The 16,510-nt window shown below is 37.6% G+C and overlaps 1 protein-coding gene across 1 annotated transcript in view; it reads left to right on the plus strand.

Moving 5' to 3' along the window:
• TFCP2 (transcription factor CP2) overlaps positions 1-16,510 on the plus strand; it is a 33,530-nt gene that overhangs the window by 7,111 nt on the left and 9,909 nt on the right. Inside the window, exons 2-9 of the mRNA XM_072407060.1 lie at positions 4,632-4,783; positions 6,309-6,385; positions 6,743-6,848; positions 7,453-7,559; positions 7,875-8,027; positions 13,584-13,694; positions 14,481-14,569; positions 14,674-14,749. Of these exons, the coding sequence (XP_072263161.1) occupies positions 4,632-4,783; positions 6,309-6,385; positions 6,743-6,848; positions 7,453-7,559; positions 7,875-8,027; positions 13,584-13,694; positions 14,481-14,569; positions 14,674-14,749 (871 nt within the window). The remainder of the gene's footprint in view (positions 1-4,631; positions 4,784-6,308; positions 6,386-6,742; positions 6,849-7,452; positions 7,560-7,874; positions 8,028-13,583; positions 13,695-14,480; positions 14,570-14,673; positions 14,750-16,510) is intronic.

The raw sequence follows: 16,510 nt of genomic DNA on the forward strand, positions 1-16,510 counted from the left end.
GTAAAGCAGTATACACTATGCAGAAAATTTTGAAGGTTCTTTCTGGTTACAATTAAACATATTTTGTGTTAAAAGGCAAATGAATTTTAAAAGTTGGCATCTACAATACACATGGAGTTTGACAAGACTGAAGAAAATCACAGATATTTTATAGGTATTCCATCTTCGTACTTAATAAGTGGGACAAAGTTTTGTCTTAGCTTAGTATTTATTAGCATGGCTGGTGTTTTATTCATGTGATCTAAATGCATTTTTCTTTGAAACATTTTTGTTGAAAAAATAAAAAGCAGAAATTGGAGAAATAACAATGTCAAATATAGCAATTTGGGTATAGAAAGCCATTGAAAACACTCATAAAGCAAAAAAAAAGTCAAAACAAGCTGATGTTTTGGTCATTTACCACTTCCTCACGCCAGGAACAGTTGCCTCTCGTGGAGACACTGCATGCAGCGTCTCCTTACGGAAGCCCCATAGCGAATGAATAGGGGCGGCAGTGAGTGGTACTAGTACATGTGCTGCTGTGTAAGTGTTTCGAGGCAGTCGCACAATCACAGAATATAAAGGCCAATGTGAACCTGTTCCAAATGCGAAAAAAAAAATTCACAAGAACCCTTTAGGCGAATCCTTTAACTGGTTTTATTCTCCAGCTTGAGATGTTCAGTGTTCTCCCCCCCAAACTTTTTTCAGCTGGGTGGTCAAAAAGTGGGCAGGGCAATACACAATAAACTTAGTGTTCACAGTTGTTTGCTATAGATATACAGTAACCCCTATACTTTTTTCAAATTTTGTAATGCCTGTCCCTTAGTATGCACCATTTTTCCATCATTTTTTTTATTTTTCCCGCAACTGTCCAGTGCTGTGTATTTTGACCTAACCTCTGTGTTCCGTGTTTTAAGAGTGTAATGCCATGTAGTAGTATATTAAGGTGATCAATGTAGTGTAACAAGTTAGACTTAGTTCACATTAACAGTAAAAGAAAAAGAAACTGTGCCCTTTACTGCTCCTGAGTTACTACTGACAACTGCTAGGCACCTGGGCTTGGTAACAGGCGGAAGTGCTGGGCTTTTCCAAGCAGCAGTGGTTCCTGCACGAGGAAGGGGTAAAGGTAACCTTACTACCAGTGTGAATTCAACCTATCTTCGGATGTGTGCCGTAGGGATAAATTTCGATAAAAGTGGAACCTTTGTGAAAATAAAAAAAATTACTTGACCACAAACATTCTCTCGCTTGCTTGGCTTCTCTTCTTTCCCGCAATTCTCTGGATTCTTCCTCGTGTCATGTTTGTTTTCGAGCATGCACAAAAGGAGCAGCCAAGTAATGCAGGAATGTATTGCACTATTTATTGCTGGAAATAATAATTTATAGGAATCAAATATGAGACATGCCATTTGGTTGCATGCGACAACTTCACAACATAAAATATGAATGAAAAGCTAAAAAAGATACAAAGAGAAGTAAAGGGGAACAGAAGGGAAATCTGAGCCGTAAGAATTCTCAACATCCATGAGATTCGAGCCACAGCTTAATATATTCAACTATACGGGACACCGTATAGCAAGAAAGTTGGCACATTTGTTCAATACTTTGGAGGTCAGGTTTTGTTAGATCTTTAAGCATTTTTTTGTGCATTTTAATCTAAGAAAAATGTTGTTACTTGAACTGAACCAGAGCGAACTATAAACAGAAAGATAACTACTAGTATGGTGATGACTGAAGGTTATGATGTAGTTTTTCTGGCCAGAACTTGGAGTGCAAATAGTGAAATGGAACATAGACTTTTAGTGGATAGGCATTTTGACGAACCACAGCTTAGAATAAAAATGTTTTTCTGTAAAATCACCTATTTCTATAAAAGCTTCATATATAGACAACTTTAAGCCAGTATGTTTCCATCACACACATGGTTCTAAAATGTTTTATTTGTTTATGGTTCTTTAAATGTTTTTATAGTAATTTGATTTGTAGAAAACAGTGAATAAAGTACATATATAGGGTAGAAATTGTATCTTCTATAAGTGGAATAATAACACCATGATTACTAGTTACCTCAGCATTTCCCAAACTGTTTATAAATGAGCTTCTCAGAGTCTGTGTTACATCCAATGTGCTGATTCACCATTCTGGTAAATTAAGATCACTGGGCAGCCTGCGCCGCATATATTTTGGAAATGCCAGTTTATAAATAATGCTTCTGCTTTAGTATGTATCCTTGCAGATCAAAATGTCATCTGTTGACTGCTGTGCTGCTTGTTAATTGGTGCATGTTATGGTATAGTTAGAGACCCTTTCACCTTTCTCATTTAGTCCAATGTCTGTATATCCCACCAGCCAGTTGCTGTCCCACATATACTTCTCTTCAGAGTGCTCCCCTGGATTCCCTTCCCTTTGCTATGCCCAACAACAGTGATTGACTGCTAGTCCTGAGGAATTTACATGTTCCCTGGTACGTGAAGGCACTAAGCATTTAGTGGCAATGTGTAAGCCCTGAATGGGCCGTCCGACCGGGTCTATTCATTTCATTTTTGCTGTTTATTGATGTACAATAAACTATAACTGTAAGTTGTAGAAAATTCCAGGCTGTAGTGTAGAAAAATGTCTACACCTTTTGTATTTTGGTGTGTGCAGATAAGTGAAATTTGACAGCTGAATGGTGATCGGGCAGATAGGTAATAGGGCAATAGGTATTGCAGAAGGGACACTGCCTCCCCATTTCTGTAATACCCACCTGCCTCAATTTTCAAAGTGGGACTTTAGTTGCCTATTATTCTAAGCAGATAAATGTGTGCTTTGCATATTCCAGGATACTTCTTTTGACTTGTGGGTTTTGTATGTACTCTCTAAAAATAGCCTTAAACTAGCAGGATTACACAATGCTTTCTCATTTTTTGGAGTACAGGGAGACACCTAATCATAGTTTACTGGTATAACCATTGTTGACATTCACTTTCATTTCATGAAGTTGGCATCCTGATATTTATTCTAATAACATTTCTTGGTAACTATGGTCAGTAATCGCTGTTTTCCTTGTGTTGCACTTTAGACTGGACCTCTTGACCCTGAATGAGCTGTTTACACATAATGTAACTAAATGTTTTGAATGTATGCTTTTGGTACTTGGACACTTAGACCCTAACAATGGGTTCAAATACTTAACCAAATACATTTGTTTGTAGCAGCCCCACTGCCTGGTCTAGTTGCAGCTCTGACACTTATAATCATGTTATATCAATTCATATGTGCATTTCAAACTTGTGATGGTCCTCACAAAGTATTTACCAGCTCACAGCACTCTCCTCAGTCTAAAGTGCTTCCATTTTTATTCAGTCTTTCTTTGGGTTGGAGTCTTCAAGTATCTTCATTGGCTGCTTCCTGATAATTCCCGTACATAGAATTTTGTTGATCTTGGTAAAATAAAGACTTTCTATATCCAGTTTGAAAGACTTTCCTGTGTTCGCCATGCTTATCAAGCTCACATTAGAACCCGTAACAATCGACTTATCTGGCCTAACAATGTCAGATTTTCTCTTTTGTAGCAGTATGACAAGGGTTTCAATATTTTAATGAACAGGTAGAGTGGATATTCCACTATACTAGGCCTTTACTACAATAGATGTATAGAGGCTGCTCTCTGATATTGCAATGGCCCAAGAGCATAATAGGTTATCTGACAGCCTGGAGCAAGTCTCACAATAGGATTACTCAGGAAACCTGCTAAACTCTTAAAGCCTATATCAAAGCAAAGCAAAACCTGATTAGTTCTCCTTTGCAATATTTTTATGTTTCCCCATGTTTGATCCATTTAAACACTTAAAGTACAGAAAAAATAACTGTTCATGTGCCTTGATTATAGTGTGTCACTACCTTTTTTTTGACATGACAACACAGTATTTTGGGTTCTGTTTGCTTTTTTGAGCATGTGCTATCATCAGTGCCTAGATAATTTCTGATGAATTACAAAGGGGTGCAGACTCCTCCCTCCTTGGGAACGGGTAGAAAACACTGGGAATTATCTGCTCACACTGGCAAAATCAACAGGTATAAGAGGAAATACATTTCCTGCCCAGTTTTACTCTTTTCTTGAGAACTTACTCCTAAATTCTTGAATAGGATGCTGCTTTAAAATGTTGTATTTACCAGTAGAACACTGTGTTGATTAACTCAAGGAAGGAGTGTTGTTATATGGCTGGATAGGTAAGTACAGGTATAGCTTGCCCTGAAAACTTTTCAGCAACATGCCCCCTATGTATGATTCACATATTCCAATCTGTTACTTATCTGGTAACTGAATTTATCTCAGTAGCTGCAAGTTCCAAGGTAGGAGGTTGACACCGCCCGAAATCACATGTCCAGTAGACCTCTCGGTCTGACTGCAATTCATTACAATGGTTTTAGATTTAATTTATACCAAATGTTCTTTCTGATTTGTGATACTAACCAGAAATCTTTAGCATTTGAGATATTCTTGGAATCTAATCTAGTTTGTTCTTGACACCATACAAATATTACTGTTGGGGCTTTTCTTTTTTAAAAACCTTCTGAACCAAATTATGAAGGTATTTTTTGCTCTTAAAGAATCATGTATGTCTTTTTTTTCCCCCTATCGCTTACCTTTTCTCCCGTTTTTACAACAGTGATGTTCTTGCCTTGCCTATCTTCAAGCAAGAAGAGTCCAATCTGCCTACTGAAAATGAAAACAAGATTTTACCTTTTCAGTATGTGCTGTGCACAGCTACCTCCCCCGCCGTGAAACTTCATGAAGAGACCCTTACCTATCTCAATCAAGGTGAGACCCGCGAAATGTTGATGTATTTGAGTGAAAAAATATGAAAACTACAATGCCAAATACGGACCATTGGTCACCATGTACGGCACAATTCTATTTATATCTGTATCTATATATGAACTAATGTTTGTTGTCAAACTAATTGTAATTATTGAAAAGGTAATTTCTTATTCTGGCCAGAGCTAAAATGTTTATATTTTAAATTGTGTATAAAAAATTAGACATTTAGTGGCTACTTTCCTTAAATAGTTTTACTTTATTGATCCTGAAAAATGTATGTAAACCTTTTATTCTGCATTGTAGCCTTGACTGGGTAGTGGAGAAAAATTTGGGATGAGACTTGGACAGTACAACAATGTGAGCAGGCACACACGTGTTTTCTCATCGTATGTCTTTCTCCGTGACCCATCTTCACATGTATGGAACACCTTCTTTGGTCTTTCAGGCAGTGTTTAAATTTTAAGCTTGTTCTACAATAACCAAATACAAAGTGGGTTTTGTGCCTATAAATTCCACACAATTCTTTACCCCATATTGGATCGTTAGGCAGTGTTTTTCCCAACCCTTTTAGCTGGGCTCACCACCACAAGATCAGTAACCAACCAGCTGTTTTTGGGTGGCTACTGAAAAGTGGTAGCATAATACAAAAATGATGGGGAGAAGTGGGATATACTAAGGGGGTGAGCATTAGAAAGTTGGAACAAAGCATGGGGTGGGGGTGGGGGGTAGAAAGCCTACAGAATTTTAGGGGTTACTGGATTTCTTTGGCAACAGCTACAGGGAACACTAAATTTATGTGTTACCCAATCTGCTCTTTGACCACCCCACCCAGCTTAAAATTTTTTTTTGTTGAGTTTCCTCCCTGGCAGGGTAAGCCCATGCTGCACATATATTGGGTATTTCTGAAGTGTTCTTTATCACAGACAACCACAGTCTTATTCTTTCTTAGATGGATGATGTGTAAGCATGAATTGCTTTGTATGTTAATTTATTTACCTTGGCACCCATGCATTCATCGGCTCTTCACCCATATCTTGTGTAAGACCAGTTTCAGGACCAATGTAAACTTTCACAACCTCCAGTGTAACGTTTCTTCTTCATTCAATAACTACACGTTTTGTATTTTCTTTTTTTTCCCCACCATAATTTTGTTCTGCTCTACGTAAGCAAATTAAAAAAGTTTTTTTTTTTATTTTTTTATTTTTTTTTTTTTTTACAAACGGTTCAAATGTGGCACAATGGTGTGTTAGGATGAAGTAAGAGTAATCCTATAAAGGGGAACAGACATGCAGGAATTCATTCATTCCTGGCATGTGCAGGGGAAGCTGGCCTTTTTTAAAAGTACCTGGAGTAATCAGGCAGGTGCGAGGGACATCTCCCATCCACCTCCGCAATATTGACCTGCCTGATCCTGAATTTTTAAAAACCTTAGTTCCGCTATTTGTCTATTTTATTGTTTGTTCTTTTTCAAGTAAACTACTAAATGTTTTTAATAAACAACCCTCATATTTTCTGCTATCTACAGGTCAGTCTTATGAAATCAGGATGTTGGACAATAGAAAACTCGGAGAACTACCAGAATTAAGTGGCAAATTAGTTAAGGTTGGTTTATTAGTGTTTTCTGTTTCAAGACCCACTATAACAAAATCAGTGTATTTTAGGAAGTGTTTTGATTAGTATGATTTTGCTAGTAAAAAATAAGATGGGGAGAGGCTACTACTGGCTTCTTGATATACTGTGCAAAGAAAAAAAAATAAACCTTTTCTCCAAGCTCTAACACTTGCCTGAAAAGAGACCAACAATGAATTCCTTGCTGTCTGTTTTCTAACCACTCGCCCAGCGGCATATCCCTTATGGTTACCTACTTCCCAGATGTCCTTGCGCTTGTAGCTTAGGGTAGTAAATGTGCAATATAAACCTGCATTAACTTTTTTTTTTTTTTTTTTTATTTACCTGCAGAGCATTTTTCGAGTGGTGTTCCATGACCGCCGTCTGCAATACACAGAGCACCAGCAGCTGGAAGGCTGGAGGTGGAACAGGCCTGGGGACAGAATACTTGACATTGGTAATAAAAAATATATTTGCCTTAGATTTTAAACCTTTGTGCCATATGTGTTTAAAAGTTGCTTAGGTTACTCTAGCAACATTAAGTAGATAAAGTATTGTGGAATGCACTGACATGGTTAGAATGCGTAAGGTGAAAAAAATCATATATTTGCTTCTGATCTGAACTTTACAAGTTGCTTTGTGAACCATCCTGCCTGCATCTCTCCCTATCCCAGTTCTGTGCTTCAGTGGTTAGTATTCTTGGGTTGCGGTTCTTGGGCCCTGGGTTTAATTCTCAATATGATTTCGTGTGTGTTCTATATAATTGCATAGGTTTCTGAATGACTAGTGCAAAAACATCTACTGGTTTTATGCATATTTAAAATCTGCAAAACAGGCATGTATATGCCTGCTAATATAATACATAAATATATTTTAGGGTACAGAACATCCAAGATTGAGTCTGTGGGGAAAATTGGCACGTAGCCTCTGTGCACTAATACCTTTTCAAACATCATATATGAAATGTACTAGTGCTAGTTCCATGACAATAGTAGTAGTATTGTTTTGTGTGTTCCTGTTTCACTTGATTATAAAGCACCTTTTCTTTTCTTAAACCCTAGATGTCCCAATGTCTGTGGGTATAATTGACCCGCGAGCAAATCCAACGCAGCTTAATACTGTTGAATTTCTCTGGGATCCTTCAAAGAGAACATCTGTGTTTATCCAAGTAAGGAACTCTCGGCCACCTTTCCTTATGCCCGTTTATTAAAGTTGCTCTATTGTTCATTCCAAAAACATGCCTGAAGCAGTACCCTGTGATGAAAACCACTTTAGGCTAAGTGTCTACAAGCATTCTTTTAAAACTCTGCGTTTGCTGTTTTATGTATGTGCGTTTGAATGGCCGCTCATAAACAAATACATATGTTTGAATGATAAATGGCATTTGACAAGAAATGCATTGCCTGCAGCTCAAACCCTCCTCAATAGGAAATGTGGCTCCCAATAAAGTGCAGTAGAATTATTTTGTTTTCTTTTTATTTAGGTACACTGTATTAGTACAGAATTTACAATGAGGAAACATGGGGGTGAGAAAGGAGTACCTTTCCGAATCCAAATAGATACCTTCAAAGAGAATGAAAACGGGGAATACACAGAGCACTTGCATTCAGCCAGCTGTCAGATTAAAGTTTTCAAGGTATGGTACGGTTATTACCCAGCATTCATAAATCTGCATTCTTTAGTCTGTCCTGAAAAAATGTAATGTTGTATAGGTTTTTGGTATTGCAGAGTTTTTCATATCCTAATAACGAAACCGTCCACACTGTGTAAAATAATGCTTTTAAGAAATACTTGAATAGTTTGTTGTACTCGCCGACTTATTTGTTTTTTGTTTGGGTTTTTTTGACCAAAAATAGACCTTTGGTATGCATTGTTTTATCCTATGTTTAGTGGCATTCAATTGAGCTTTCCATTCGGCATATGATAATATTAGATTGTATATGAAGCTGTTGGATTAACTGATGTGAGTAGTAATTCAGCTGATCAGTTCAAAGCAGGTTCTTCAAGTTATTTTCGCTACACATATAAGAATTCCCTGTAAATTATATGGGTCATAGCCATGAGTTGGAACGGCTTTTACCTGCTAGTTATTGCTGGAAGGTTTCCCACTAGTCATTGTATTTCTAAAAGCTATTTACTTATCCCAACTGCTTAAGGCAGTGCTTTTCAACATGGTTCCTCCAGAGGTTTCTAGGGGTTCCTTGAGCAATGAGCAGTTTGTGCCTCTCAGGTCATGTTTACTAACACCAATGATCTTTCTGGTTATCTGTAATGCGACATTATTCCCACTGGCCACCACACTAAAATACTGTAAGCTATGGATATAGTAATTATAAAAGGGGTTCCCCAATGTTAAAAAAAGGTGTCGCTTGGGGCCTAGCACACGAGCAGATCTGCTGCAAATTTTGCTCTCAGCTGACTGTTTTGATCTCTATACCAATTAGTAATTGGTTGCAAGTTCCAAAACACTATAAAATCATGTATGGCATTCTGCCCTTTTGAATGTTCTTCCTAGATAGCAACAATCTGAATTCTACCAACAAGCCTAATACTTTTAAATTACTAAAGAATTCCTGCAGAATTCCATTCAGGTTCACTTTAGATCCTGTTGTTGTTATTTTGGAGCACAGGTGAAAATCTGTCTACGTGTGCTAGCTTTTAGAGTACATGGGTAGTGCAGACACCTGTTAAATGTTTGATACTTGAAAATGCATGTTAAGATAATAAGTTTGTAGGCAAGACTAGGAATCCTTACCTTTCTGATCACATTAACCTCCCTGGTGGTATTCCTGAGTGTGGTTCGGGGTGAATTTTCCATACCAAAAGCGGTAACCACGAGCCCCCTCGGGGTGGAATTACCAGAGTTTAAAAATCCAACCTGGTTCCAGCGGTGTCCTCCAGCGCTGCCCAGCATGTTCTTTCCCTGCCGATGCCAGCCGGGCATCCGTGTAACCTGGCCATGCCCGGGCAGCATCTGCATCCCCGGCGTATTCATACCGCCAGGGAGGTTAATTGGCTTGCATACCACTGCTTCATGCCAGTAATTCATAATAGCCGAATCTAGGAAATTCTTTGTTCTATAGGACTACAACTGGTTTGTCCACTATTCTACAGAATCATTCTTTTCTTGACAGACTAGCTTTTGGCCTTGGGTGTTTTTTCTTTCCTTGAATATAAATGGCATTTCTCCAGCCATGAACCTTCAACTGTTTGCTGCAATAAATTGACTTCTTTATGTTAAGTATGTGGAACAAAGGCATTGTACAGGCATCTGTAATAGGAGCTTATCACCCCCAGCCATCTACTTACTGTGCATGAATGTCACAAGCCATTGATGAGTGGCTCTGTTCTCTATACAATATGTACACTACTTTACTTCCATTGATGTTTGATCGGCCATTTTTAAATACACATTTGGTAAATTTGGGTGAAAACTTTAGTTTTACATCACTACTTTGGACTGCATACAATTTTTTATCAGAAAAAAACAGGATAAAGGTCACAAACTATCTTGTTTGCCTGCTAATTACCTTGTGATAGCTATGGTAGGCAGGTATAAAGCTATGTACACACGTCCAATGGTTCTCGCCCAATATTCGGCTCAGGGCCGATATCGGGCGAGAATCTGGTGTGTGTACAGCGCCACTCATCCATCGCCCGAATGACCGTCCTGGCGAATTCACGGACGATGGACGACTAACGATGCAAAGGAAGGGGGAGAGCGCGCAGCAGGGTGCCGCTCCATCGCTCTCCCCCTCCCCTCTGCATAGAGCAGAATGGTGCTGTATGTGAAAGATCCTTTCCAACCACTATTATTGCACGTGTGTATGCGGCTTAAGTAAAAGAAAAACTCCTTTGTGTATGTATTGTTGTATCCTACAACCTTGGGGTCATAAGAGGTTGCACTGTATTCTCCACACAAAAAAGTGCAGCTGTATTAAAATGAAATTGCTAAAAATTGGAAAGAGGGCTTTTATTTTATTTGTGAATCATTTAGCAATTATTTGTATTAAAAATTATAAATGTGACAAAATATAGAGTATTTTTGTTTTTTTTCTATGGATTGAATAAAAAATGTATAATAGATAATAAAGGCCAGCATTGTGAAGTTTTTGTTTTTGTCATTGCCGATTGCTTTTATAACAGATTTTGTATGTTTTATAACAGATTTTGTATGTTAAAGAAAGATTTCTTTTCCGTGAGCCCTCGCTGACCTTGGGTCAAGGACAGGGTTAGCAGTTACTTGAGGAACTTATTAAGCATGCCAGGGTTTATTAATTTAAACCGTGTGTTAATTTACTTTTACGGATCATGACGCAGTTTTGAGTTGTGAACCAGTTTACCAACTGTTTTTACTTCAGTTCACGATAACCATTTACCTACTTTTCTTGTAACCTTACGTTGTACGCTTGTAGGTGTCTAACCGAATAAACAGAGAATTTTTTTTTTTTAAATGCTCTTTAAACATAAACCTAGTTGACCTGCATACAACATGCAATAAAAAAGCATTTATTTCAAAGGTAAAACATATTTATACAATCAGTGTCAATCAGTTTTATTATTAAGTTTTCAAAGAAAAATAAACAAACATACACGACAACAATAAAGCAAAAAACATTGAATCTTATTAACCCCCTAACCGCTAAGCCCGTAATTTCCCGCACTAAATATTTTTGCTCTTTTGGTTAACCCCGTATTTTTTCGCCTACACTAAAATCCCCACTTACCTGGTCCCGCTGTGCTAATCCAGCGTCGGTTCCGTGTTCCAGCGTCGGGTCCATGTTCCAGCGTCGGGTGTCCCTCTCCTTAAAAGAAAAAGCCGGCCGGCTTAGAGGAGAAAGCCAGCTGGCTTTCTTTTCTAAGCCAGCCGGCTTCCTCTCCCTCCTCTCCCTGTCCCTGTGCCTGTCACTGTCCAGCGTCGATCGCTGGACAAAAAAAAAAAAAAAAATACTCACCTTCTCCCTCCGCTCCTCCGGACACGTCTGTCCTCTTCGGTGTCCAGCCGGCGAGTGCAGAGACGATCACCGGGGTTTCCCGGTGACGTCGCTGCGTGCATCGGCGCGGGAGGGAGGCGGGGTGGCAAATTCAAAATTTTGCATTGAGTTCCTTTGTATTGAACTCAATACAAAAAAGCTGTATTGAGTTCAATACAAAGAAATCCTTATATAATATATATATAATTGTATTATATATATATTATATAAGCTACTGTACATTACATTTTACACTTTTTTTTTTTTTTTAACTTTTTTTAAAGATTTTTTTTTTCTATGTTTTATAAAAAAAAAATTTAATTATTAAATTTATAAAATTTTGGACATATTTTGGTGAGTTATGCGGTAATTCGGTGAATTAGAGCCTACAATCCAAAATAAATTTCCATGCAAAAAATGTAACACTTTTTGCATGGAAGTTTGGAAAGAATTAGAATACCCGGCATTTGCGTACGCGTCCCTCGGCGATTCCTGATGATGCGCGTGCGTGCGCCCGTCGAGGAGGGTCGTAGCGGAAAATTCAAATTTTTTGTATTGGATTTAATACAAAGTCCTGTATCCAATCCAATACAAAATAATAGAAAATATATTTATGTGGTTTTGTCTATAGGTATGTGACGGACACTAGGGAGGTGTTTTAGAAAAATATATTACTATACATTATACCGAATTATCGCATTTTCAGTATTTTTCATTTATTTATGTGTTCTTGTTTAAGCTGATTTTTGTGTTTTTCCTTTAATTTTATTAAAAGTTTTTTTTTTTTTTTTTTTTTTATGATTGTGTGTTTCAAACATTTTTTATATTCATGATATCTACTAGACCCCTATTCGGACATATTTCTGTAAGTTACAGGTCTACAATTTAAAAAAAAAAAATTTCATGAAAACCTGTGACGCTTTTGGAACAGAAATCTAGAAATCGGTGTAACGCTCAGGTGGTTAACACACGTAGCGGCATTAGTTTCACATGACCATAAAATAAACTTCTGAAAATAGCATATACACTGATATAGAGCAATAATCTGTCAAAACCTGCATGAACCAGAGTAAAACAAAGCGATACTATTATACAGAAATTAGAATAAGCCGCATAACATCACTATAGATTCGTACAAACGTCTTTTAACAAGGAAAGGTAAAAAACAATGAACTATAGGAAAAGAGAAAAAAAGGGGGGGGGGGGAGGAGAACATTACAGCCCGAAAAGGGGGGTTGGGAAGGGGAGGGAAAAGAACATGTACACCACCCAAGATTGTAGAAAATATGAAAAAACCCTGTAATACAAAATTACAGAAAAAGCGCTTGAACAGATATACGAGATTATTAGTACAATTGGAATCGGGGAGAGTCCTTAAACCAATCCCACGCAGACCAAACTATTTTAAATTGTTCCATCCTATCATCATCTTCTGCTACTAGCATTTCCATATGACAAATTTTTTCTAATTTGGATACCCAGTCAGCTAAAGAAGGAGCAACAGGCTGCCTCCATAATCTCGGGATAAGGACCCTAGCTGCGGCAAGAAAATGCCGTAGGGCACCTCTTTTAATCGAGCCCGGTATCATAGATAAAGGAGCCACGTTGGGGGAATTTGGTACTGTAGAACCATAGCAGTCATTAAATATCCGAATAATCAGATCCCAGAAACGATATATCTTTGAGCATTCCCACCAAATATGAAGCATTGTCCCCCTATGCAGCAAACATCGCGAACAGCGGTCCGAATTTGTGGGAGGAATCCTATGCAGATCCACTGGACAACAATACCACCTAGACAATATTTTATAGTTAACTTCCTGGGCCTTACAAGTCAATGCCATTTTGTGTGTGAGGGTTCTGGAGCTTTTAAAGGCATTTATACTTGTCAAAAGATATTTTGGACATAATGGTACTTCGGAGACTGTTATCCTATACTTAGCAGGGTTCTTTTACTTTCTCCTTTTAATTAAAAGGCATTGTGTGCAGTGTCTGGTCAGCCCCATTTGCCTAAATAGTCCTAAAATGGCTGATAAAATAAACTGTTTGTAAAATGACTTTTACAGTCATGTTTGTAAATAGCATTTTACCAATATCAACTTATACAAGGTAATTGGCATGCTTTGTTGAGTCATCTTTATTGGGCACTGTCCTTGTTTGTGCTTTTTCTTTCATGTAACTTTACTTTTTTTTTTTTTTTTTACCTGGTAAATATCTAGCCTAAAGGAGCAGATCGAAAGCAAAAAACTGACAGAGAAAAGATGGAAAAGAGAACCCCACAAGAAAAGGAAAAATATCAGCCATCTTATGAAACAACTATCCTCACAGAGGTAATTATCTGCTTTCTATCTACGTTCTGTGATGATGGGTTTTGTCCAAACACTACCTCCGATAGTTGGGCAGAGTACCCCAGCAGGAAAATCTCCAGTGTTTGCATGTTTTTTTATTTATTTTTTTAACTTAAGGTTGAACTTTGGGATATTTTTTTTTTTTTAATTATGCTTAATGTGGATTACTAGCACTACCTCTTCTTCCTGTGTTGGGTGGTTTTCTAGGACTGAACACCTGGATAGTGTGTGGTGATGTGTTCCCTAGGGGGGGTGTAAAAAGGCTAGGCTTGCAGAATGATCGTATTCTGTAAGAAACGGGCCAACAATGGTGGTTTTGGCAGTACTGAAAAGAGGAAACTACAAGTGGTCAGGCGGGACTCTGACGTCTACAGAGGTCGCCCAACGTCATTCATGGATCCGTCCTGACTGATCTTTGAACGACCGCTTAAGAAGTGAAGGGAGAATAGCACGGGGGTGGCAAAAGCTTGTTCTCCCCCCTCCTCAATAGAACAGACTGATGCTGTGTGCACAGCGCTCTTTCATTCATTTGTCAGATTTTGTCGCTGGAAACTATCCTAAAAGATCATTTCCAGCAACATAAATTGAGCTCCCAGTGTACTTTTTTCTTTTAAATGTTATAAGAAAATTTAATTATGGGCATACAGGTCTAAAGATGTTGTGCAAAAATCATGCAGTATAATTATCTGCAGCGGGCAAATTTTTATTCTTAATTACAAGTTTTAGATGTGTAAATGTCTGATGCATTTGGGATTTTGTCTATTACAGTGTTCTCCGTGGCCAGAGATATCATATGTGTCAAATGCCCCCTCTCCTGGATTTAACAGTTCACATAATAGCTTTACCATCAGTGAAGGGTAAGTTGCGGTTTGATATCAACAGAGAACTCCAGATCAAGTGGGTTGGGGTGAGTAAACTGTTCATGTAATCTCATGGCTTAATGTTTTATTTTTTTTTATAGTAATGGCTCTCCAAATCATCAGCCAGAGCCTCCAGCACCCATCGTTGATGTAAGTGCGGGATTGACGCCCATACAGGTACGTTTATACTGTTCTCCAAGTCTTAAATGGTGTATGTTGACATGTCTATGTCCAATTTTTACATAGTGTGCAGTATTCCCTGCATGCAGAACCACAATATACCATTTGTCAGCAGTAATTTGCCAATTTCAGGTCATAGGAATATTTTTTTACTTGTCCATCAAGATTTTTCAGCTCAGGTTACTTCAGGATGTTAAAAAACAAAAGTTGATGTTACAGCTCAAAAACCAATAGATAAATAGGTGAAGTTCATACATGTTGTCCAGGGGGTGTAACTTAAAACTAAGGACCATCTTAGAAATTTTTTTTTTTTTTTGCTACAGAATCAATTTTGAGTTTTTTGCTAGGTAGAAAGGAATTACATTCTGGGTAACAGCTGCCTTTGCAATTCATGCATTTTTCATCTGTTGCAAGTTGCATTCATGATTTATAGTCAATTAATTCCCATATCCAGCTGTACATCACCAAAATGGCATCTATAACATTAAAGCCTCTGAGTGACATGGCCCTTATTATTTTCTATTCAGAATTTTTCTAGTGCTACTACATTCAATAAATTGATTTGGGAAGTTATCGGAGTTATTGCACATGCCCAGTTTAAATGTTTCTCAGATTATGAGGTTGCAAGCTTACATTCATATTCTGAAAAGTGACAAATACAGTATGGATGTGGAATTTGGTATTTTTTTAATTCCATGGTAATTGATTGTGATTTGATCATGAAATCTCCTTTTTCTTTAAAAAAAAGTAAAACTGGGTAAGAGGTTGCAGTAATATCTGCAGTGTAGAGATGGATTTCAGTACACATTCATCCTTAACGCCATGAGGGTGGCAGACTTTCCCCACGTGAGCAATATCATTTGTTTTGCTCCATTACAGTGCATGTTTGAGATTCCTATGAACTAAAAAATAGGGCAATATATTTGGCAATGAACCATAAAATCCAGATGTGGGTGTAGATAAAGCATCAAACAGTAGCTTTTGAGCACTAAATATCTCAATCAAAAAAACTCTCATGGTTGTAAAATGATTATCGTTTTATATCTGACATGGTTTGTGGTATTCTTCATTGATGTATCATTCCTTGTTAAGTATTTTTTTTAATAATGTTACAGTCCTGTTCCCAGTGTTTTTGTATCTAGATGTGCTTGATACATACAAAATCATGTTACAACCGGTTTTAATTAGCCAACTTTTTTCACTATATTTTTAAATTAATACTTTAGCTGCTTCTTATCTGTCATTGTCCCCAGATGCAGTATATCCCGTGTTTTTATGACAGTAAATTCAGTTTTCAACACACTAAAACTTACATTCAGTAAAGGTTATTGGTGGAGAACTGTTAAGTCATCGTGTCCTTTTTCTTCAAAGTTCCTGCTTAATAGTAATGGGACTTACCTCAAAATATAAATAATGCTGTACTAATTTCTTGCTTATTTTAAATTCACAAAAATGTACATTAACTAAAAGTCAGAAATGCCAGGTTCACAATACTGTTGTAACTCAGAAACAATGCAAATTGGTTAACATTGTATGTTTGCACAATTTATAACAATCACATACTATTGTCTTATGTGGAGTTCACAGTTCCTTTAATGAAGCAAAATTGCAGTTTAGAACTTGCACTGTGTTGGGACGTGAAGGATTGGTTTGCTTACCCATGTTTTAGGAATCGTGCCACACACACAGACTGTCTGTGACAGTTCACATGCACTCCTTATGCAGGTGCATACAGTCTTCTAGAAGAGGAAATGCCCT

Source organism: Pyxicephalus adspersus, chromosome 1, assembly GCF_032062135.1.
Source record: "Pyxicephalus adspersus chromosome 1, UCB_Pads_2.0, whole genome shotgun sequence".
NCBI classification, from domain to species: Eukaryota; Metazoa; Chordata; class Amphibia; order Anura; family Pyxicephalidae; genus Pyxicephalus; species Pyxicephalus adspersus.